The sequence below is a fragment of the Ovis canadensis genome, chromosome 1, assembly GCF_042477335.2.
Source record: "Ovis canadensis isolate MfBH-ARS-UI-01 breed Bighorn chromosome 1, ARS-UI_OviCan_v2, whole genome shotgun sequence".
Lineage (NCBI taxonomy): Eukaryota > Metazoa > Chordata > Mammalia > Artiodactyla > Bovidae > Ovis > Ovis canadensis.
Genome location: NC_091245.1, coordinates 97,877,300 through 97,902,533, shown reverse-complemented (window position 1 = coordinate 97,902,533; position 25,234 = coordinate 97,877,300). Strand labels below are relative to the sequence as shown.

General features: G+C 41.5%; 2 protein-coding genes across 2 annotated transcripts; both read left to right on the top strand.

Moving 5' to 3' along the window:
- The first annotated feature begins 1,266 nt into the window (after positions 1–1,266).
- Positions 1,267–3,414, top strand: LOC138435960 (disintegrin and metalloproteinase domain-containing protein 30-like). Its single transcript, XM_069581332.1, has one exon. The coding sequence runs from the start codon at positions 1,267–1,269 to the stop codon at positions 3,412–3,414; it is 2,148 nt and encodes a 715-aa protein (XP_069437433.1).
- Positions 3,415–17,735: 14,321 nt separating this feature from the next.
- LOC138435917 (disintegrin and metalloproteinase domain-containing protein 30-like) lies at positions 17,736–19,877 on the top strand. The gene has a single exon (XM_069581194.1). The coding sequence runs from the start codon at positions 17,736–17,738 to the stop codon at positions 19,875–19,877; it is 2,142 nt and encodes a 713-aa protein (XP_069437295.1).
- Positions 19,878–25,234: the final 5,357 nt, after the last annotated feature.

Here is a 25,234-nt window from a genome sequence, read left to right as displayed (position 1 = left end):
CAAACTAGGCTTCTTTGTGATGAGTTAGAGTTGATTCACCCAAAGAGCTGAGAACAGTGGCTGATACACGGTAAACCTTCCATAAATAACTATGTATTTTGTGAGCCCGCAGTCCTTTTCTGGTCCACAAACAACACTGCTCGCCTGTATTGTTACAAAATCGTCTTAACTAGTCTCCCAGATGCAAGCCCGTCCTACTTTTTAACGTTTTCCTGTAATACAACTGGAGAAGGCAATGGCACCCCACTCCAGTACTCTTGCCTGGAAAATCCTATGAAGGAAGGAGCCTGGTAGGCTGCAGTCCATGGGGTCGCTAAGAGTCGGATACGACTGAGCGACTTCCCTTTCACTTTTCACTTTCATGCATTGGAGAAGGAAATGGAAACCCTCTCCAGTGTTCTTGCCTGGAGAATCCCAGAGATGGGGGAGCCTGGTGGGCTGCCGTCTATGGGGTCGCACCGAGTCGGACACGACTGAAGTGACTTAGCAGTAATACAACTGGAATTGATTTTAGGCTTCCTGGATTCTCCTAGTATTTGACTGTTCCTAGACTCTCCATCCAAATAGCACACCCACACCAAAAATCACGCTGATCCCTAGCACCCTAAGGACAAACAGCAGAAAGAACCACCTGGCAAAATGAACTTAGAAACGTCCCCTTGCCTGAAGCCAGGTGGGGGGTGGGGACACGAGTCAGCTCTGATTTTCTCAGGCTCTGGTGGTCCTCTGGCTGACTCCAGGAATCCTCTTTGCTACAAGAGACTCCCCGTGAACACTGAAAATGGTGTAACGGTGAGGTGGGCACAGCATCTGTGAAATAGCCGCATCAGCCCATGGAAAAATCAGGTGTGTCCTGAGGCCAATAAAAACAAAAGAAATAGCCCAAGATACAGAGAGCCTTTGTCAAGTTCTCTGTTGCTCTTACTCTTTAATCCTTTTCCCTTTCTCAAGCTGCTCCCTGCCTTCTCCCCACAGCCTGCAAGCAGCCTCGCTTTTCATTTTATTCTCGCGCACCTTCCTTGGATTCTTCCACGTGCGCCCAACGGCACCGCCCAGAAAACGAACGGATGCGTTGGGCGGGGCGTGCAGCTGCAGGGGAAGTCAGTAGCCTCCGCCTGACCCAGCTTGGCCCAGGGCTGCGCTCCCAAGCACCAGCGAGCTCCGCAGGGCACGCACTGCTCCCCGCGCCTCTAGCGGACGTCCCTGGAAGGCTGACTCTCAAGGCCACAGTGGCAGGGACTGACTCACTGGGGAACAGGCTGTGCCATGAGGTCAGTGAGGACCTGCCTCTCCCCAGGCCGGTCGCTAGTCCTGGCGGTGCTCCTGGTTGACTCTCTTGGCAAGGATTTACTTTTTCACCCTGAGTGGAGCTTTGACTCCTATGAAATCACCATTCCCAAGAAGCTGAGCTTCCGTGGAGGGGAGCAGAGAGCGGCCAGGCACGTGTCCTACCTCCTGCAGGTAAAAGGCAAGAACCGTGTCCTTCATCTGTGGCCCAAGAGGTTTCTGTTGCCTCGGAATCTGCAGGTTTTCTCCTTCACAGAACAGGGGAGACTCTTGGAAGATCACCCTTATATACCCAACGACTGCAACTATATGGGCTTGGTTGAAGGAAATCCGGATTCTGAAGTTACCATAAGTACATGCATGGGAGGTCTCCAGGGCATCCTGAAAATTGATGCCAATCATTATCAAATTGAGCCCCGCAAGGCTTCTTCCAATTTTGAGCACGTGGTATATCTCATGAAGAAAGAGGAGGAATTTCCTAATCAGATCTGTGGCTTAACTGATGATGAAACAGTAGAGCAGATGGCCCAGCATGAGAACATAGCTAGGACACCAGACTTCACTGACTTATATAGACATCAAATGTACATGGAAGTAGCACTGGTCTTTGATAACAGTAGGTATTTATTTTCAAACTCCAATCTTACTCAAGTCATAAATGATGCCATTCTTCTGACTTCTATCATGGACTCTTACTTCCAAGATATCCGTCTAAGAATACATCTATTTAGTGTTGAAGTATGGACAGATAATGACAAAATTAGAGTTAATTTTTCAAAGATAGAGCAAGTTTTAAGCCAGTTTTTGGTATACCGAACAAGTGTACTAAATACTCGGGTTTCAGTAGATTGGGTACACCTATATCTTAAAAGAACTTTTTCAGATTTACTTGCACAGTCCGGGGGACATGCGTGTAGTCGGTTTTATGCTGGATCTGTAAGTGTTTTTCCAGATGTAAATATCCTTGCACCCGCTACTTGGTCCACTCATGTACTGGGACACAGTGTGGGAATGCTACATGATGAAGCATTCTGCCAATGTAAGGGAAGGTATAGCTGCATCATGGGTACTGGGCGATATGGGTTTAGTAATTGTAGTTATGCCCATTATTTTGCACACATATATAGAGCTTCAAATGCAAGGTGTCTAACTAATCTCCCAGGCCTAGGCTACGTGCTTGAGAGATGTGGAAACAAAATTGTGGAAGAGAATGAGGAATGTGATTGTGGTTCGACAGAGGAGTGTGAAGAAGACAGGTGTTGTCAACCAGATTGTAAACTCAAAGAAGGAGCCAACTGTAGCACTGGACTTTGTTGTCATAACTGTCAGTTTCGTCCGTCTGGATACATGTGTCGGGTGGAAGAAAATGAATGTGACCTTGCAGAGTATTGCAATGGGACCTCAGGTTTCTGTCCAAGTGATACTTATAAGCAGGATGGAACCCCTTGCAAGTACGAAGCCCATTGTTTCAAACAGAGTTGTCGATCCAGGTATATGCAGTGCCAAAAAATTTTTGGACTTGATGCCAAGGATGCTCCTCATCAGTGCTATGATGCAGTTAATTTATTAGGTGACCAATATGGGAACTGTGGGATTTCAGGGCTTCGTGATTTTAGAAAGTGTACCAAGCGAAATTCAATATGTGGCAGGCTACAGTGCATAAATGTCGAAACTCTCCCTCAAATGCCAGATCACACTATCCTAATATCCACTCACCTGCATGAAGAAAATCTCATGTGCTGGGGCATTGGCTATCATCTAGCCATGGTACCTATGGGGTTACCTGACCTGGGCGTGATAAATGATGGTACCTCCTGTGGTAAGGAGCGGGTGTGTATTAATAGATACTGTGTGAATAGCTCAGTCCTGAAATTTGACTGTTTCCCTGAGAAGTGCAACCGCCGAGGAGTTTGCAACAATAACAAAAACTGCCACTGCATGTATGGTTGGGCCCCTCCGCTGTGTGAGGAGGTAGGATATGGAGGAAGCATAGACAGTGGGCCTCCAGGACCGCTAAGGAAGGAGGTGTCTGCCTCATTTCAGGTTGTGATTCTTATATTAACACGCCTTGTTTTCTTAATTATCTCAGTGATTGTTGTGTTTTATAGGAAAATCATAGAAAGCTGATGAATCTAAAAAGAAACATCACTAATTAATGCTGGAGAAGAACAATTCAAGACAAAAACATGTCAAGAAAGCAAAAAAGTAATCAGGCAATCCACAGTCACTATTTATTACACAGGGTCATAAATTGAACAAGCTTCTCCTTTATCTATAGTTCTTCCTTCTTCCTACTATTCCTTAACCTAATTTTCTTTGAGGTTTTGATCAGCAAATAAAAGGTATTCTTAGTTTGGAAACAAATCAGTGCATTTTACTTTCTTAGCTTTCTTGTTTTTGTTCAAGTTTTGAATATCCTGAAAAGAACACCCTAACAGCTTTCTGAATACTAGAATTGTGAGTTTTATAGAATTACAGTGGATTTCAGGGTAGAGTCCTGTGTCTGTTTTCAGCAAACAAAGTCATTGTCTCCCTTTCCCTCTGACTCCCTCAGGATCATCAGTGACATCATCTGTGTCTGTGCTCTGTGCTGATCTATAATGGTGGCTACCACATTTTATTAATATATAGAAACCATAGTTTAAAAGGCTCAGAAGGTAAGGAATCTGCCTGCAATGTGGAGACCCAGGTTCAATCCCTGGGTCGGGAAGATCCCCTAGAGAAGGGAATGGCTATCTACTCCAGTATTCTTGCCTGGAGAAGTCCATGCTCAGAGGAGCCTGGCAGGCTACAATGCATGGGTTTCAAAGAGAAACAGCTGAGCAAGTAACACACACACAGTTTACAAGGGAAGTAGCTCAGTTAAGGACCTTGCCCTGTTACAGTCACTGTGTGGCTCACTGTAGCTCTGTTTACATGTAATCTCTGACTTAATGTTTGGATTGACCTCAGTTGGGTGGGGGGCTTCCCAGGTGGCACCTGTGGTAAAGAATCTGGCTGCAATGCAGGAGATGTGGGTTTGACCCCTGGGTTGGGAAGATGACCTCAAGAAGGAAATGGAAACCTGCCCCAGTGTTCTATCTGGAAAATTCCATGGACAAAGGAGCCTGGCAGGCTACAGTCCATGGGATTGCAGAATCAGACATGACTGAGCGACTAAGCAGCCGCACTTTAATCTACCATAACTCCTGAAGTGCACCACAGTCTACGAAGGATGACAAGACCTGGCAGGGTCCTGGTGGAAGAATCCTGTGCTTTGGGTTTCTGCTTGCAGGGAAAAGTCTCTTGTGAATGTGTGCTGGGGGACATCTAGCCTTAGGTTTGCCACACCCCGAAAGAGAGCAGAAGGCAGTGAGGAACACCATTCATCCCAAGTACACCCATGTCTGCTTCCAAGCACCCTTCTGCCTGGTGCTTTGGCTGGAAGAGAGGAGGATTGAGTGGCCCCTTCAGAGGAGTCAATGGCCATATCTTGTTCATCATCCCAGCCCTGTGACAGCCCAAGTGTCTTGGTCTTGTTCTGGGCTGAACCCTCCTGCTGTTTCCTGAGCTTCCGCCGGGCTCCTCCTTCCCCAGGCAGTACAGCAGGTCAACTAAACCCAACTCCAGACTCTTCTTAGCCATGCAGTTCTTCTAACTAAAGAAGCTGTGGGAGGTTCATGATAAAGAGTGTCCCCTTTGACTGTTTGGGACTGATGAAACTATGGCTATAGTACTAATAATGTTGGCTACCATTAACTGAATGTTCGCTCTGGCCAGGCAATACTCCACACATTTCACCAGCGTCAATGTGCATATTCCTGAAAGTAACTCTGTGAGGTAGGTGTTTTCATTTTCTCATTTTTCAAAGCACATTTGAGGACAATGAGTTGAAATAAAATACTCAAGATTGCATAACTGATAATGACATCATTCAATGTAGCTTTATATGGATATTAGGAAGTTGAATTTAGGGAAGAGAGTTCATTTAAAAACTTAAGGTTGTTTAAACATGATTTTAAATTGTGATAAAAATGTACAAATATATAAAGTATACTGCATGGAAATTTAATATACATAAATGTTTTAAAATTTTTAATTGTGATAGAATGTACCAGTATATTAATTTAAAGTGTACTTCATGAAAATTTAATATGCATAGATCATAGAATTACTACTAAGGACAAGATAATTAACACATCCATCACCTTACTTGGAAAGAACCAATAGGATAGTCCCTTTCATAAACTCCCCCCAGAAAATTAAAAATGAGGAAAATACACCTCAGTTCAACTTATGAACCTATTATGACTTTGTTAGTAAAATTCTTACAGGGACAGCACAAATAAGAAAAATTATATTTCATCTTATCTATAAACATAGAGGGAAATGTATAAATCATTTCCAAGCTGAAACTAGCAATGAATGTTATATAAACCCATCTTGACCAGGATTTTTCTTCCTCAGGAATAAAAGAATGGTTAACATTAGTAAATCAATGAATAGATGGCATCACCTTTGGAAGATTGATACAATCCTGTGAATAGACTCAAGACAGTAAGAGGTAAAATTAAATCTTTGTGATAAAAATTATTAAATCTCACAGCAATTTAGAAACAGAGAGGAACTTCCGAAACCAATTAATGGTATCTACCACCATCTATAGCAAAATAATAATGATGAACTTATAAACAGGTATAAAGCAGATGCCAACTACATATGTTCTATTCAACTTGACCTGGAAGTCCTAGTTTTAGCCCAGAAAACAAAACAACAGTGACAATCGCCACTTATAGACCATCTGGTCATATACATAGAAAGTCAAAGAGATAGTATAGACTATTAGAACTTTCTGCTGTTAACAAGGAGAAGTTTAAAAATTGTGATCTTGTGGTGTTTGGATAAATCTGAGTAAGCTCTGAAGGACATTACATGTGGCTGTGGAGTACTGGCGGAAAAGGCAATGGCACCCCACTCCAGTACTCTTGCCTGGAAAATCCCGTGGACGGAGGAGCCTGGTAGGCTGCAGTCCATGGGGTCGTGAAGAGTTGGACACGACTGAGGGACTTCACTTTGACTTTTCACTTTCATGCATTAGAGAAGGAAATGGCAACCCACTCCAGTGTTCTTGCCTGGAGAATCCCAGGGATGGGGGAGCCTGGTGGGCTGCCGTCTATGGAGTCGCACAGAGTCAGACACAACTGAAGCAACTTAGCAGCAGCAGCAGCAGTGGAGTACTGGAGTCTATCCACCCACGTCAAGTGAGAAAAACTGGGGTTTTGAGGGGTATGGATTTGAAGATCTCTGTTGACCTAGGGAAGAACAATGATGGAGGAAAAAAAAGTGAGTTTCAACTGTTTCACTTGTACCTCAGGAAGAACTACCCTGAAAGCATGCAGTCCTCATTCCAGCCTCAAATATTTTAGAGCAAATTGAGCTCTAACTTGAATTCTGTAATCTTGCCTGTCCTGACTGACAAATATAACTCTTCAGAGCAGATTGTGTAGATTATCAATTTATTACCAGTTAGCTCTACTATCACCCTTTCTGCCTATTCTGTGCAAATGGATGTGGGCCTTTAAATATCTTAGCTTTGTTAGCTGGCACTATGCTATCCTTTTTCAGGAGAGGGTGCTGGAGAGAAAATTTAAGAGAGATTTGCTTTCTGTGCTCCAGTGACTCCCTACACAGGATCCTCTGGCCAAGTAAGTAGGTTCCCAAGTGCCAGGAACCTGAATAGTAGACTGCCTCTGAAGTGTCCAGAGTCTGCAGTGTAGGCCGCCAGAGGTATCCAGCAACTAGTATTAATAGCAATTCCAGGAACCCACATTTCTCCAGGTGGTTCTGTAGTAGAGTGTGTTGGAATGCCTCGGGGATATACCTTTCCATGAACAACTTTCTCCAGTGCCCTGCAGTGTCTCAGTGAGACACTTTCCTGTGAACAGCTTTCCCCAGGACCTTAGAGGTTGGACTTCCAGAAAGACCCACCAGAGCGGTTCTCAGTGATTTCTCTGCTGTTCAGTTGGGCTGTGCCCTCCAAGAAGATCTGGATCTCAGCCCTAAGAAGAGGTTAACTCTTCTGGCCATGGATGCTAAAATTCACCCTTACGGGTGGTGGCTATATCATAAATAATATATTTTATCATCAATATCATTTATGCATTGTATCCACTACTGTTACTGAACTCAGGTCCAGCTTCTTGCTGCTCAAAAATCAATACCTAAAAGAGAGGCAAATGGTGGTAAAAAGGAACACTGCTTTTAATCAGAATGCTGGCAGTCTAGGGAGAAGATGGATTCACGTCCCAAGACCAACTCCAAAGAGTCTGCTCAGCCATGAAAGGTTTTAAAGAGGAAAAAGGAAGTAATCTCATTTAATCTTTGAGGTAGGGGTTCAGAGTCATCACCAGCCCCTTGTATGTGCAAGCTTGTTGACTTCTTGTGATCTTTCCTTAGATGAGAGCTTGTTCACACAGTTTGTTCACAAGTTTGCTGAAGAAGAAACTAGGGAAGACAACTGGTCATGCTAATTACCTACTCTTTATTTCTACTTCTTTGATCTATGGAAAGAACCAACAGGTTAGGCAAAGCAATCTGTGATCTAAAGATTGGAAAGACACGCTAGGGCCAGAGATAAGCAGAGCATGGCTGCCTAGTTTAAGATTATAGTGACAAGAAGAGAGCGGCCTGTTTCAGAGAGCTCTTTCCTGCAAAGAGCTCTTTCTGAGCAAAAGCTGCTTACACTATTACAAAATATTCAGATTTTCTTCATATTTTAATAGCTAACCTCCTGTTATTCCAATCTCCTGTTATAGTTAGTAATTATTTTTTTCCTCCTTTTCTCTTTCTTTTTAACTGTATATTCAGTGTAAAATATTATGCAAGTTTCAGGCATACAACATAGAGATTCACAATTTTTAAAGGTTATAGTACATTTATGGGCTTCCCTGGTGGTTCAGACAGTAAAGAATCTGCCTACAATGCAGGAGACCCAGATTCAATCCCCAGGTCGGGAAGATCTCCTGGAGAAGGGAATGGCTATGCACTCCAGTACTCTTGCCTAAAGATTTCTGTGGATAAAAGAGCCTCGTGGGCCACAGTCATTTGGACTTATTAGAAATGGCTATATTTCCTCTGTTGTATTACATAGTCTTGTAGTTTATTTATTATATACATAGTAGTTTTTACCTCTTATTCCCTGTCCCCAGTCTCACCCCCCACCACACCACCAATTTTTCTTTTCCCCAGTGGTAACCTCTGGTTTGTTCTCTTTATCTGTGAGTCTATTTCTGCTTTGTTTTATTCACTATGTATATTTTTCAGATTCTACCTATAAGAGAACATCTTTTTCTGACTTATTTCACTTAGCATATTACCCTCCAAGTCTATCCAGGTTGTTGAAAATGACATTTTATTCTTTTAATGGCTGAGTAGTAGTCCATTGTATATTCTAATATGCATTTTTGTTTTTGTTGTTGTTCAGTCTTAAGTCATATCTGACTCTTGGCAACCCCATGGACTGCAGCAAGTCAAGCTTCCCTGTCCTTCACTATCTCCCAGAGTTTGCTAGAACTCATGTCCATTGAGTTGGTGATGCTATCCAACCTTCTCATCCTCTGTCACCCTCTTCTCCTCCTACCCTCAGTCCTTCCCAGCATCAGGGTCTTTTCCAATGAGTTAGCTCTTCGCATAAGGCAGCCAAAATATTGGAGCTTCAGTTTCACCATCAGTCCTTCTGATGAGTATTCAGGGTTGATTTCCTTTAGGATTGACTGATTTGATATCTTTGTAGTCCAAGGGACTCTCAGGAGTCTTCTCTAGCACCACAATTGAAAAGCATCTATCCTTCTGCACTCAGCCTTCTTTATGGTCCACCTCTCACATCCATACATGACTGCTGAAAAAACCATAGCTTTCACTATACAGACCTTCGTCGGCAAAGTGAGGTCTCTGCTTTTTTATATGCTGTCTTCGTTTGTCATAATTTTTCTGCCAAGCAGCAAGTGTCTTTTAATTTTATGGCTGCAGTCACCATCTGCAGTGATTTTGGAGCCCCCTCAAATAAAATTTGCTAGTTTCCACTTCTTCCCCATCTATTTGCCATGAAGTGATGGGACCACATGCCATGACCTTAGTTTTTTGAAAGTTGTTTCAAGCCATCTTTTTCACTCTCCTCTTTCACCTTCAGCAAGAGGCTCTTTTGTTACTCTTTGCTTTGTGCCAGTGGAGTGGTATCATCTGCATATCTGAGATTATTCATATTTCTCCCATCAGTCTTGATTCCAGCTTGTGATCCACCCAGCCCAGCATTTTGCATTATGTACTCTGCATAGAAGTTAAATAAGCAGGGTAAAAATAATACAACTTTGATGTAATCCTTTCTCAATTTTTCACCAGTCTGTTGTTCTATGTCTGGTTCTAACTGTTGCTTGTTGACCTACATACAGTTTTTTTCAATGAGGTGGTCTGATATTTCCATCTCTTTAAGAATTTTCCACAGTTGGTTGTGATCCATATAGTCAGAGGCTTTCCTGTAGTCACTGGAGCAGATGTTTTCCTGGAATTCCCTTGCTTTTTCTATGATCTAATGGATATTGGCAATTTGATCTCTGGTTCCTCTACCCTTTCTAAATCCAGCTCGTACATCTGGAAGCTCTTGGTTCATGTACTGTTGAAACCTGGGGTGAAGGATATTGAGTATTACCTTGCTAGCATGTGAAATGAGTGCAATTGTATGGTAGTTTGAATATTCTTTGGCATTGCCTTTCTTTGAGATTGTGATGAGAACTGACCTCTTCCAGTCCTGTGGCCATTGATGAATTTTCCAAATTACTATGTACATCACATCTTCTTTATCCTTTCATCTGTTGGTGAATGCTTGGGTTGCTTCCATATCTTGGCATTTGTAAATACTGCTGTGGTAAACATTGGGGTGATTGTATCTTTTCACTTCAGTCTTTTTTCTTTAAAAAAAAATAAATATCCAGGATAGAAATCTACAGTGTATGGTAGTTCTATTTTTAGTTGTTGGAAGACCCTGCACATGTTTTCCATAGGGACTGCACCAATTTACATTTCCACCAACTGTTTAGGAGAGTTCCCATTTATCCTATCCTTGCTAATATTTGTTATTTGTGGTCTTTTTCTTTTAATAACAGCAAATCTGACAGGTGTGGCATGATATCTCACATAGTCTTAATAAGAAATTTCTCTGATGATTAGTAATAGTGTATGACTTTCATGCGCCTATTGGCCATCTACATGTCTTCTTTGGAAAAATTTGTCTGTTCAGATCTTCTGGACATTTTTTTATTGGGTTGTTGGTTTTTTGATGTTGAATTTTATGACTTGTGTATTTTGGATATTAACTTCTTCTTAGTCTCTCATTTGCAAATATTTTCTCCTATTCAGTAGGTTGTCTTCTTGTTGCTGGTTTCCTTTGCTGTGCAAAAGCTTCTAAGTTTAATTAGGTTCCATTTGTTTATTTTTGCTTTTATTGTCTTTGCTTTAGGAGACAGTTACTAAAAATATTTCTCATTTATATCAACGAGTGTTATGCCTGTGAGTTTTATGCTTTCTGGCCTTAGATTAAAAGAGGTTTTTAATCCTTTTTTAGTTTATTTTTGCATATGGTATTAGAGAATGCTCTAATTTCACTTTTTTCACAGGTAACTGTCCAGTTTTCCCAATATCACTTATTGATGAGATTGTCTTGTCTTTACTGTATATGCATATATTCATAATATGGTATGTTCTTTTTATTGATCCCTTGATCATTGGGTTATGGCCTTCTTTGTCTCTTTAACAGTCTTTATTTGAAAGTCTATTTTGTCTGATATAAATATTCTGGCTTTCTCTTGATTTCCATGTGTGTGGAATACCTTTTCCATCCCTTCCTTTCAGTCTGTGTGTGCATCTTTCTTTAGACCTGAAGTGAGTCTCCTGTAGGTGGTATACATACAGTTCTCAATTTTGTATCTATTCAGCCACTATATATATTTTGATTAGAACATTTAGTTCACCTTTATGTAGTTATTAATATGTATGTTTTCTTGCAACCTTGCTGCCATGCTTAGTCGCTCAGTTGTGTCCAACTCTTTATGCACTCATGGACTGTCGCCTGCCAGGCTCCTCTGTCCATGGGGATTCTCCAGGCAAGAATACTGGAGTGGGTTGCCATGCCCTCCTCCAGGGGACCTTCTCAACCCAGGGATCGAACCCAGGTTTCCCACATTGCATGTGGATTCTTCACCATCTGAGCCACCAGAGAAGGCCATTGAATGAATACTGGAGTGGGTAGCCTATTCCTTCTCCAGGGGGTCTTTCTGATCCAGGAATCAACCCGGGGTCTCCTGCATTACCTGGTGGATTCTTTACCAGCTGAGCTTCCAAGGAAGGTAATTGTTTTTTAATTGTCTTATTGGTCTTTTCTGTTCATTTTTTCTTCTGTTGTCTTGTGATTCAATGACTCTGTTTAGTATTAGGTTTTTATTGTTGTTGTTTTGTGTATGTACCTGTTATAGATTTTTGGTTTGTCATTACCATGGTGTTACTATATAGCAATCTATATATACATGTGATCATTTTAAACTGCGGATCTCTTAAAGATCAATAGTAACAAAACATAGTCAAATGTCTTATCTTAGAAATAGATTTTAAAAATTGTGATTCAACTTTTTTGACTGTGAAATATAGTATTATAGAAATGAGCATAAAGGGCCCTGGAATGGTGTAACAAATGTGTACAGCAAAACTAGTGCTTAAAATTTATATTACCAGCACCACAGTCCCCTGGAAGCTACACAAACCATAACCTGCCCCTCTACCATCCATTCTTGATTATATCCCCTTGCCTTCTCCTAGAACTATCAACTCTCCTGACAATTCTCATCATCTCTTCATTATATTTATCAGTTATGTATGTATCTCTAAAAAATAAAGTTCAAGTTTACCTGATTTTGTCCTTTTTCTTTTGCTTCTGTTTGTAATATTCATCCATGATGTGGCATGTAACTCTGATTCATTATCTCCGTTGCCACAGTCACCTGGTGGAATTTAGAACTGTTTCCAGTTTGGAGTGTATTGCTATGTCCACGTATACTTGTGTACAGCTGTACACATTTCTGTTGGGCATATACCTGGGAATGGAATTTCTGGATCATAGTGCTTATTTTAAACTATGTAAGCTAATGACAAACATGGTTCTAAAGCGGTTTTACTGATTTACATTGCCACTCTAGGTAAGAGAGTTACTATTCTACAGCCTCGCCAAGACTTCATATTATTAATTTCTTAAATCTTTGCTAACCTGACAGATGTAGCCTCAGATAGAAGCTTTAATTGGCAATACGCTTCTCAATAATGTGGCTGAGAATTTTCCATTTACTTTTTTTGGCTCCCTGAACTTTCTGTGATGTGTCTATAGAAGTTACCTGCTCATTTTTTTTTTAGATTTTCCTTCTTTTTCTCACTGATTTGTCAGAAGTATTAATATTTATAGTGCCCTGTGTTGATTATAGGATTACTTAATATTTGATTCAGTGATAGGATAGAAAGATAGCACACTTGGAAGACAGTGTTGTATTTCCTACAAAAAAATGAGAGAGGTACTAAGCGGTATTTTTAAAGTGCATATTGCACAGATATTTTTACAATCATAGGGTGAGGAAATTGCCAGAGTCAAACTGCCAACATCCAGTGGATCATAGAAAAAGCAAGAGAATTCTAGAAAAACATCTACTGCTTAATTGATAACACTAGAGCCTTTGACTGTGTGGATCACAACAAACTGTGGAAAATTCTTAAAGAGATGGAATACCAGACTACCTTACCTGCCTTCTGAGAAATCTGCATGCAAATCAAGAAGCAACAGTTAGAACTGGACATGAAACAATGGTTCCAAATTGGGAAAGGAGTATTTCAAGGATATATATTGTCACCTTGCTTATTTAACTTATATACAGAGTACATCATGCAAAATGCCGGGCTGGATGAAGCACAAGCTGGAATCAAGATTGATGGGAGAAATGTCAATAACCTCAGATTATGCTTCCCTAGTGACTCAGCTGACAAAGAATCCACCTGCAATGCAGGAGATCCTGGTTCAATTCCTGGGTCAGGAAAATCCCCAGAGAAGGGATAGGCTACCCACTCCAGTATTCTTGGGCTTCCCTGGTGGCTCAGATGGTAAAGAATCTGCCTGCAAAGTGGGGGACCTGGGTTCAGTCCCTGGGTTGGGAAGATCCCCTGGAGGAGGGCATGGCAACCCACTTTAGTATTCTTGCCTGGAGAATCCCATGGACAGAGGAGCCTGGCAGGCTACAGTCCATGTGGTCACAAAGAGTCAGACACGACTGAGTGACTAAGCACAACACAATACACAACATGCAGATGACACCACCCTATGGCAGAAAGCAAAGAGGAACTGAAGAGCCTCTTGGTGAAAGTGAAAGAGGAGAGTGAAAGCTGGCTTAAAAGTCAGCATTCAAAAACAAAGATCACGGCATCCGATATCATCACTTCATGGCAAATAGATGGGGAAACAATGGAAACAGTGACAGACTTTATTTTCTTGGGCTCCAAAATCACTGCAGATGGTGACTGCAGCCATGAAATTAAAAGACGCTTGCTCCTTAGAAGATAAACCTAGACAGCATATTAAAAAGCAGAGACATTACTTTGCCAGCAAAGGTCCACCTAGTCAAAGCTATGGTTTTTCCAGTAGTCATGTATGGATGTGAAAGTTGGACCATTAAGGAAGCTGAGCACCAAAGAATTGATGTTTTTGAACTGTGGTGTTGGAGAAGACTCTTGAGAGTCCCTTGGACAGCAAGGAGATCAAACTAGTCAATCCTAAAGGAAATCAGTCCTGAATACTCATTGAAAGGACTGATTTTGAAGCTGAAGCTCCAATACTTTGGCCACTTGATTCTAAGAACTGACTCATTAGAAAAGACCCTGATGCTAGGAAAAATCAAAAGCATGGGAAAAGGGGATGACAGAGGATGTGATGTCTGGATGGCATCATTAACTCAACTGACCTGAGTTTGAGCCAGCTCTGGGAGTTGGCGGTGGACAGGGAGGCCTGGCGTGCTGCAGTCCATGGGGTCACAAAGAGTAGGACATGACTGAGTGACTAAACAGAACTGAACTGAGGGTGAGGAAGGAAAGCAAAATGACATGAAACTCAGAAGCTAGAAGCTTTCCTTGAGTGCCAAGACCAAAATACTTTCTAGCTTATAAATGTTCTGTATAATAAAGGACACTCTAAAAAGTAAAGCAACAAATAACAGATTGGCCGAATTGACTTCCAATTTATAAGTAGCTCCATTAAATTGAAAAGCAGAGCAAAGTTTGTAATAGAAGAATGGGCAATGGATATGAACAGAAAAATGTAAGAATTATTGAGTAATGTATTGTGTATTGAAAGTGGCTAAGACAGTAAATGTTAAAAGTTCTGATCATTAGACAAAATATTATAATTATGGGTGGTGATGGATGTTAATTGTATTTACTGTGGTGATGGTTTTACAATATATACATATATTGAATTATTATGTTGTATGCCTGAAACTACTATAATGTTATACAGCAGGTTTTACTGAACGTTAAAGAAACTTAAGTGGATTGGTTGAGATAGTATATGTTCAACCTCACTAATAACCACAGAATGCAACTGAGCTATCTTTTTCTAAAGTGAGTCTACAAATGAACTGGATAATAAACACTACTGGAAATGTTGTAGAAATAAGGCCTTCTTGAGCTGTGCTAATATGGCAGCTAGTAACCACATGTGGCTATTTAAATTTAAATTCTCTCAAATTTCAAATTGAGTTGAAATTCAGCTGTTCAGCCACAATAGCCATATTTCAAGTGGTCAATAAACACAGGTGGTTAGTGGCTACAATACTGAACTGTCGTAACATTTCTATCATTGCAAAAAGATCCCTCCAAGAGACTGTAGTCATAAATGAGATGTCAGACTAGGAAGCCCTGACACTGCTTCTTCCACTACAAACCAACAAAATACCTCTGTGAGGACTCCAGAGCACAGTAAAAAACATCTGCTCCCCAGATGAGCATGAAGTGAACTACACAGAAGATGGAAATGGGATTTGGTTCATCACTATTCACATTCTCTCATCAGAGAGCTTATCCTTCCAAAATTCTCAGCCCCCATACCAACCACCACGCTTATACACATGATGTCTTCTATTTGGAAGAAAACCCTCAACTACCCTCTTTTCTTGGTATTGTGGGGAAAGAATAAGTTTGTTGAAATCACATATAGGTTGGAGATAAAGGAAAGGCTTGCATTTTCTACTCTATGTCACCTAGGATTGTTTCCACCTTTTACAATACATACGTATAATTTTGTAAATAAGAAACAGGACAAAGCAGGCTATTTCCACAAAGCTTTTTGTTAACAGATGTTGCAGAGGTTAGCTCTAAGATAATACTGTAGCAATAGGAGCTTCAGAATCAGTGTTTCAATCAGGAAATACTCCAGTGCTCTAAAGGCAAATGGTATACATATGAAAATGATGATAAAATAGAATGAATATAGAAGATAGCTCTCCACTGTCCTCCACAATTTAGGTTGATGGGCAATTAAAAATGTCAACCAGATTGACAGACTGAAGAAACTGTGATTTTTGGTTTCCAACCTGAATTAGGAGCTCGACACACTAGGTGAAACTTTGATTTATCCCCAGTCAGTTCTCTGCTGAGTTCTTCCCTTCTTCTGGTACTTTACCTCCACTGCCTCTCAGCTCAGCAACTGACTTGACTGGGAACCTAAACCTCTAGACAGGCCTTCCCTTACTGTCTGGTAATTATACTCAGGGCTTGGCCTGCCAACCAGGTCATCTCCACAGTACACAGGCCTCCTTCTTTGCCACCCCCCGAAAGTGGCCGTTTCAAGGCATTCCCCATTCTCTGCTAGAAGCTAAGCAGGGCTGTGTTCTGGCGCTTTCTCACAGCACAGGAGAATGGCACCTTAAAAATCTCCGTTTCCTGAGAAGAGCTTGTCATATTTCTCCTCCATAGGTAAGTCAACTTGTTTTGATGTTTTCTTTTTCCTTGAGTGTCAAGACCAAAATACAGAAGCCAGAAATGGGAATATTCTTTTTAATTCTAGCTTCTTTCATTTAGGAGATTCATTCAATCATATAAATCAAGCAGCCTATTTTTTGAAGCTGTCCACTCCTGTCCCCCCCACCCCACCCCAGAGTGAGAGCAGAGGTAAGTGGTAAACATCGTGTGTTGTGTGTTGGTCAGGAGAACCGGGTTGTGCGTGGCAACAGTGGCACACAGTAACACCATCAGAGCAAAAGTAGAGTTTCAGTTCCCTCATGTTGGGGAAGCCTGGTGGGCTGCCGTCTATGGGGTCGCACAGAGTTGGACACGACTGAAGAGACTTAGCAGCAGCAGCAGCAGCATGTGTGAAGTATGGACGATAAGCGTTATCATTATCTGCACACTAGGCATTTTTATGAAGAGTTAATGGACTGATTCATAAAAAGAGCTGAGAATAGTGGAGGGTACACAATAAGCTTTCCAAAAATACTATGTATTTTATGGAACTGCATGCCGTTTCTGTTCCATAGATAACATCACTTGCCTGGATTGTTATAAGATCATCTTAACTAGTCTCCCAGATATAAGCCTCGTCCTATTTTTTGACCTTTCCCTGTAATACAACTGGAATTGATTTTAGTCTCCTGGATTTTCCTAGGATTTGACTGTTTCTAGATTCTACATCCAAAGCACACCCACACCAAAAAGCATGCTGATCCCTGGCATCCTAAGGACACACAGCAGAAAGAACCACCTGGCAAAATGAACTTAGAAACGTCCCCTTGCCTGAAGCCAGGTAAGGAGGTGGGGACATGAGTCAGCTCTGATTTTCTCAGGCTCTGGTGGTCCTCTGGCTGACTCCAGGAATCCTCTTTGCTACAAGAGACTCCCCGTGAACACTGAAAATGGTGTAACGGTGAGGTGGGCACAGCATCTGTGAAATAGCCGCATCAGCCCATGGGAAACTCAGGTGTGTCCTGAGGCCAATAGAAACAAAAGAAATAGCCCAAGATACAGAGAGCCTTTGTCAAGTTCTCTGTTGCTCTTACTCTTTAGTCCTTTTCCCTTTCTCAAGCTGCTCTCTGTCTTCTCCAACCCGCATGCAGACAGTCTAGCTTTTCGTTTTATTCTCGAGCACCTTCCTTGGATTCTTCCACGTGCGCCCAACGGCACCGCCCAGAGAACGAACTGGATGCGTTGGGCGGGGCGTGCAGCTGCAGGGGAAGTCAGTAGCCTCCGCCTGACCCAGCTTGGCCCAGGGCTGCGCTCCCAAGCACCAGCGAGCTCCGCAGGGCACGCACTGCTCCCCGCGCCTCTAGCGGACGTCCCTGGAAGGCTGACTCTCAAGGCCACAGTGGCAGGGACTGACTCACTGGGGAACAGGCTGTGCTATGAGGTCAGTGAGGACCTGCCTCTCCCCAGGCCGGTCGCTAGTCCTGGCGGTGCTCCTGGTTGACTCTCTTGGCAAGGATTTACTTTTTCACCCTGAGTGGGGCTTTGACTCCTATGAAATCACTATCCCCAAGAAGCTGAGCTTCCGTGGAGGGGAGCAGAGAGCGGCCAGGCACGTGTCCTACCTCCTGCAGGTAAAAGGCAAGAACCGTGTCCTCCATCTGTGGCCCAAGAGGTTTCTGTTGCCCCGGAATCTGCAGGTTTTCTCCTTCACAGAACAGGGGAGACTCTTGGAAGATCACCCTTATGTACCCAAGGACTGCAACTATATGGGCTTGGTAGAAGGAAATCCGGATTCTGAGGTTACCATAAGTACATGCATGGGAGGTCTCCGGGGCATCCTGAAAATTGCTGCCAATCATTACCAAATCGAGCCCCGCAAGGCTTCTTCCCATTTTGAGCACGTGGTGTATCTCCTGGAGAAAGAGGAGGAATTTCCCTCTGATTTCTGTGGCTTAACTAATGATGAAACAGTAGAGCAGATGGCCCAGCATGAGAACATGGCTCTTATACCGGAATTTACTAATTCATATATGCACCAAAAGTACTTGGAATTAGCCCTGGTCTTTGATAATAGTAGGTATTTATATTTGAACTCCAATCTTACTCAAGTCATAAGTGATGCCATTCTTCTGACTTCAATTGCAGACTCTTACTTTCAAGATGTCCGTATGAGAATACAACTATTAGCTGTTGAAGTATGGACAGACAGAAACAAAATAAGACTTAATTTTGGACAGCTATCACAAGTTTTAGGCCAGTTTGTGCGGTACAGGTCACGTGACCTACGTCTTCGGATTCCAGCAGACTGGGCACACCTGTATGTTCACAAAAAGTTTAAGGATGCACTTGCTCATCACTGGGGAAGTGTATGTAGTATGATGCCTTCTGGATCTACAAGTTCTGTGCTAGATAGAAATATCCTTGGCCCTGCCACTTGGACTGCTCATGTTCTGGGCCATAGTGTGGGAATGACCCATGATTATGAATACTGCCAGTGTGAGGGTAGGCATAGTTGTATCATGGGCACTGGACGAACTGGGTTTAGTAATTGTAGTTATGCCGAATTTTATTCACATGTAAGTTCAGGATTAAACTGTCTAAATAATCTCCCAGGCTTAGGCTATGTGGTTAAGAGATGTGGAAACAAAATTGTGGAAGAGAATGAGGAATGTGACTGTGGTTCAGGAGAGGAGTGTGAAGAAGACTGGTGTTGTCGACCAGACTGTAAATTCAAAGAAGGAGCCAGCTGTAGTGCTGGACTTTGTTGTCATAACTGTCGATTTCGTCCATCTGGATACATGTGTCGGGTGGAAGAAAATGAATGTGACCTTGCGGAGTACTGCAATGGGACCTCAGCTTTCTGTCCAAGTGATACTTATAAGCAGGATGGAACCCCTTGCAAGTACAGGTCCCGTTGTGTCAGAAAGGGCTGCCGATCCAGGACTATGCAGTGCCAAAACATTTTTGGGGCTAATGCTTTGGGGGCTCCTCATCAGTGCTATGATGCAGTTAATGTAATAGGTGATCAATATGGGAACTGTGGTATTTTAGGAGTTCGTAAGTATGAGCAGTGTCCCAAAGAAAGATCCTTATGTGGCAGGCTACAGTGTATAAATGTCGAAACCCTCCCTCAGATGCCAGATCACACTATCCTAATATCCACTCACCTGCATGAAGAAAATCTCATGTGCTGGGGCATTGGCTATCATCTAGCCATGGTACCTATGGGGTTACCTGACCTGGGCATGATAAATGATGGTACCTCCTGTGGTAAGGAGCGGGTGTGTTTTAATAGAAAATGTGTGAATAGCTCAGTCCTGAATTTTGACTGTTTCCCTGAGAAGTGCAACCACCGAGGAGTCTGCAACAGTAACAGAAACTGCCACTGCCTGTATGGTTGGGCCCCTCCGCTGTGTGAGGAGGTAGGATATGGAGGAAGCATCGACAGTGGTCCTCCAGGACCGCTAAGGAAAAACATGCCCATCTCTCTTCAGGTTGTGATTCTTATATTAATGCGCCTTATTTTCTTAATTATCTCAGTGATTGTTGTGTTTTACAGGAAAATCATAGGAATCTAATCCAAAGGGAAAGAAATACCACCCTTTAACCCTGGAGTAGAACAAGGCAGAAAAAGAAAAAAACACCAAAAAAGTAATCAAAAAAGTAATCAGACAATTGACACACTACTTTTATTACACATGGTCATAAATTGAACAAGCTTTCATTTATCCAAACCAGTCTCCATTCCTCTTTCGATTTATCTCAATTAATTCTTCGAGGTTTTGATAAGGAAATAAATGGTATTCTTCATTTGGAATCAAATCAATGCATTTTGCTTTCCTATTTGACTTTCCCTTTAGTGTCTGTTCAGGTTTTGAATATCCTTAAAAGAATGCCCTGGGAGCTTCTCTGAACACTCACATTGTGAGCTTCATAGAATTACAGTGGATATCAGGGCAAAATCCTGTCTCTCAGTTCCCAGCACACAAAGCCATTGTCTCCCTTTCCCTCTGCCTCCCTCACTGTCATCAATAAAAATCACCTGTGTCTATGCTCCACACTGATCTATAAATATTGATTGCCATATATTATATATGCTGCTAAGTCACGTCAGTCGTGTCCAACTCTGTGCGACCCCATATACGGCAGCCCACCAGGCTCCCCCATCCCTGGGATTCTCCAGGCAAGAACACTGGAGTGGGCTGCCATTGCCTTCTCCAATGCATGAAAGTGAAAAGTGAAAGTGAAGTCACTCAGTCGTGTCCGACTCTTAGCGACCCCATGCACTGCAGCCTACCAGGCTCCTCCGTCCATGGGATTTTCCAGGCAAGAGTACTGGAGTGGGGTGCCATTGCCTTCTTAGATATTTTATAAATATAAATAAATATAAATATAAATATATAAAGTGATAGTTTACCAGGGGAGCCCCTCAGTTAAGGATCTTCCTCTGTTACAGTTCGCTGTAGCTCTTTAGAAATCAGGTCTCTGACTCAGTGTTTGGGTTGGCCTCAGTTGGGTCGAGGGCTCTAATCTATCATAACTCCTGCATTGTACCACAGTCTACAAATGATGACAGGAGCTGGCAGTATCCTGTGGGCAAGACCCTTAACAGAAGTCTGTGCTTTGGATTTCTGCTTGCAGGGACAAGACTTTTGTGAATGTGTGCTGGGGGACATCTGGCCTTAGGTTTGCCACACCCCTAAAGAGAGCAGAGGGCAATGAGGGATACCTTTCATCCCAAGTACATCCATGTCTGCGTCCAAGCACCCCTCTGCCTGGTGCTTTGGCTGGGAGGAGAGGAGGACTGAGTGGCCCCTTCAGAGGAGTCAGTGACCACCTCTTGGTCATCATCCCAGCCCGTTGACAGCCGAAGTGTTTTGGTCTTGTTTGGGGCTGAACCCTCCTGCTGTTCCCTTAGCTTCCGAGGGGCTCATGCTTCCCCAGCCAGCACTGGAGGTCAACTGTACCCCACTTCAGACTCTTCTTTTCTTAGCCACATAGTTCTGACTTAAAATGTCATGGGAGGTTCAAGGTAAAAAATGAGCCCTGACTATTTGGGGATTCTTCTTACTCAGGGGAGAAAGATCAAGATAACCCCATTCTTGTGATTATAATTTTAACATTTATCAAGCTTGGCCATCAGAAAATGTCCTTAAAAAGCAAGCACTTCTAGTTATAGTTGCAATACTGATAATGGTGGCTACCATTTATTGTGACTTGACTGTGTGGCAGGCAATGTTCTTAGCATTTCATCAATTTTAATGTGGATAGTCCTGAATATAGCTCTGTGAGGTAGGTATTATTATTTTACAGTTTTCCAAAAAACAAATTGAGGGAAACAATGTTGATGTTTGGTTGAAACCAACACAATTTTGTAAAGCAATTATCCTTCAATTAAAAATAAATAAATTAATTTTAAAAAGAACTTTTAAAATATTACATAACAGATCTGTAATGACATTATCAAGAGAGCATTATGTGAATATCAGGAAATTGAATTTAGTGAGAAGGATTTATTTAGAAACTATAAGGATATTTTGTTGCTGTTGTTTTAATTGCTAAGTTGTATCTGACTCTTTGTGATCCCATGGACTATAACCCACGAGATTCCTCTGATCATGGAATTTCCCAGGCGAGAGGAGTGGGTTGCCATTTCCTTCCCCAGAGGGTCTTCCCAACTCAGGGATAGAACTACATATCTGCCATTAGCAGGTATATTCTTTAGCACTATACCCTAGTAAATTAAAAAAAAATTTAATTGTGATATATCATATTAACCATTTTTCCTACCATATTGAGGAATAATTGACAAATATAATTGACAAATATGATTTGGGAGAATGGCATTGAAACATGTATAATATCATATATGAAACAAATTGCCAGTCCAGATTCAATGCATGATACAGGATGCTTGGGGCCGGTTCACTAGGACGACCCAGAGGGATGGTACAGGGAGAGAAGGGGGAGGGGGTTTCAGGATGGGGAACAAAATTAAAGATATTTTTTTAAAAATTGACAAATATATAAACATATATTTATGTTGTACAATGTGATGATTTTATATGCATAAACATTTTAGAATAACTACCAAGATCAAATAATTAATACATCCATCTCACATAGTTAAATTGTTTTAAGGGAGTCTGAATGCCTACAAGCAACTCAGCAAATATCAGGTATAAAATACTGTATTATGAAGTATGTTACCATACTATACATTAGATCTTCAGAACTTATTTTAATTATAACTGAAAGATTATACTCTTTGACTTATATCTACCCATTTTCCCCTCTACCCTGCCCCTGGCAACCACCAGGCTATTTGGTTTATATGACTATGGTATTTTGTTTTGTTTCACAAATTAATCATACTGTATAGTGCTTGTATATTTCTATGTTTCTTTTCACCTAGCATAATGCCCCCTAGATTCAGTCATGTTTTCCAAATGAAGGATATCTCTTTCCAGTACTTTATCGTTGGTGTACAGAAACACAACTCTCTTTTAGAAGTATAAAATGTCCCAGTAAATACAAATAGGGACCCAAGTGGCTAGGTGGTAAAGAATTCACCCGCAATGCAGGAGACGCAGGTTTGCTCCCTGGGTCAGGAAGATACGCTGGAGAAGGCAGTGGCAACCCACACCAGTATCCTTGCCTGGGAAATCTCAAGGACAGAGGATTCTGGCGAGCTACAGTCCGTGGGGTCTCAAAAGAGTCTGACACGACTTATCAACTAAACAACAACAAATACAAAGGAGAAAAACTTGGTGATTTGGGGTTAAGCAAAGATTTGTAAGACACTACACCAAAAACATAAGCCATAATAGAAAAAAAAATTATTTGAACTTTATTGAATTAAAAACTTTTATGTTTCAAAAAAACATTATGAGAAGGAAAATACAAATGACAGACTGGCAGGAAATGTTTGCAAACCATTTATCTGATAAAGCACTTCTATTTACAAATATAAAGAATTATTTTAACTCAATGATAAGGGGCAACCCAGTTTTAAAGATTAGCAGACGGCTTGGATAAAAACACAAGAAAAGGTACTCAATATCATTAGTTATTGTTGTTGTTTTTTCACGTTTTAAAATTTATTTTTAGCCTCACTTTTTTGAGTGCTTTCTCAAAATATGGTAATCACCCTGTATGTGTACCACTGGGTGTGCTGTCTGTTGTTTATTACCTTTTTTTTTTTCATTCCATTTTTTTTTAACTTTACAATATTGTATTGGTTTTCCCATACATCAACATGCGTCTGTCACGGGTGTACCTGTGTTCCCCATCCTGAACCCCCCTCCCACCTCCCTCCCCATACCATCTCTCTGGGTAATGCCAGTGCACCAGCCCCGAGCATCCTGTATCATACATCGAACCTGGACTGGCAATTCATTTCACATATGATTTTATACATGTTTCAGTGCCATTCTCCCAAATCATCCCACCCTCGCCCTATCCCACAGAGTCCAAAAGACTGTTCTAGACATCTGTGTCTCTTTTGCTGTCTTGCATACAGCGTTATCATTACCATCTTTCTAAATTCCATATATATGCGTTAGTATACTGTATGGGTGTTTTTCTTTCTGGCTTACTTCACCCTGTATAATCGGCTCCAGTTTCATCCACCTCATTAGAACTGATTCAAATATATTCTTTTTAATAGCTGAGTAATACTCCATTGTGTATATGTACCACAGCTTTCTTATCCATTCATCTGCTGATGGACATATAGGTTGCTTCCATGTCCTGGCTATTATAAACAGTGCTGTGATGAACATTGGGGTACACGTGTCTCTTTCAATTCTGGTTTCCTCAGTGTGTATGCCCAGCAGTGGGATTGCTGGGTCATAAGGCAGTTCTATTTCCAGTTTTTTAAGGAATCTCCACACTGTTCTCCATAGTGGCTGTACTAGTTTGCAGTCCCACCAACAGTGTAAGAGGGTTCCCTTTTCTCCACACCCTCTCCAGCATTTATTGCTTGTAGACTTTTGGATTCGCAGCCATTCTGACTGGCATGAAATTGTACCTCATTGTGATTTTGATTTGCATTTCTCTGATAATGAGTGATATTGAGCATCTTTTCATGTGTTTGTTAGCCATCTGTATGTCTTCTTTGGAGAAATGTCTGTTTATTTTTTTTGGCCCATTTTTTGATTGGGTCATTTATTTTTCTGGAATTGAGCTTCAGGAGTTGCTTGTATATTTTTGAGATTAGTTGTTTGTCAGTTGCTTCATTTGCTATGATTTTCTCCCATTTAGAAGGCTGTCTTTTCACCTTGCTTATAGTTTCCTTTGTTGTGCAGAAGCTTTTAAGTTTAATTAGGTCCCATTTGTTTATTTTTGCTTTTATTTCCAATATTCTTGGAGGTGGGTCATAGAGGATCCTGCTGTGATGTATGTCGGAGAGTGTTTTGCCTATGTTTTCCTCTAGGAGTTTTATAGTTTCTGGTCTTACATTTAGATCTTTAATCCATTTTGAGTTTATTTTTGTGTATGGTGTTAGAAAGTGTTCAAGTTTCATTCTTTTACAAGTGGTTGACCAGTTTTCCCAGCACCACTTGTTAAAAAGATTGTCTTTTCTCCACTGTATATTCTTGCCTCCTTTGTCAAAGATAAGGTGCCCATAGGTGTGTGGATTTATCTCTGGGCTTTCTATTTTGTTCCATTGATCTATATTTCTGTCTTTGTGCCATTACCATACTGTCTTGATGACCATGGCTCTGAAGTAGAGCCTGAAGTCTGGCAGGTTGATTCCTCCAGTTGCATTCTTTTTTCTCAAGATTGCTTTGGCTATTCAAGGTTTTTTGTATTTCCATACAAATTGTGAAATTATTTGTTCTAGCTCTGTGAAAAATACCATTGGTAGCTTGATAGGGATTGCATTGAATCTGTAAATTGCTTTGGATAATATACTCATTTTCACTATATG

Bases quoted from the DNA above. Each gene is read 5' to 3' on its own strand.
- LOC138435960 (XM_069581332.1), top strand. From the start codon at position 1,267: ATGAGGTCAGTGAGGACCTGCCTCTCCCCAGGCCGGTCGCTAGTCCTG.
- LOC138435917 (XM_069581194.1), top strand. From the start codon at position 17,736: ATGAGGTCAGTGAGGACCTGCCTCTCCCCAGGCCGGTCGCTAGTCCTG.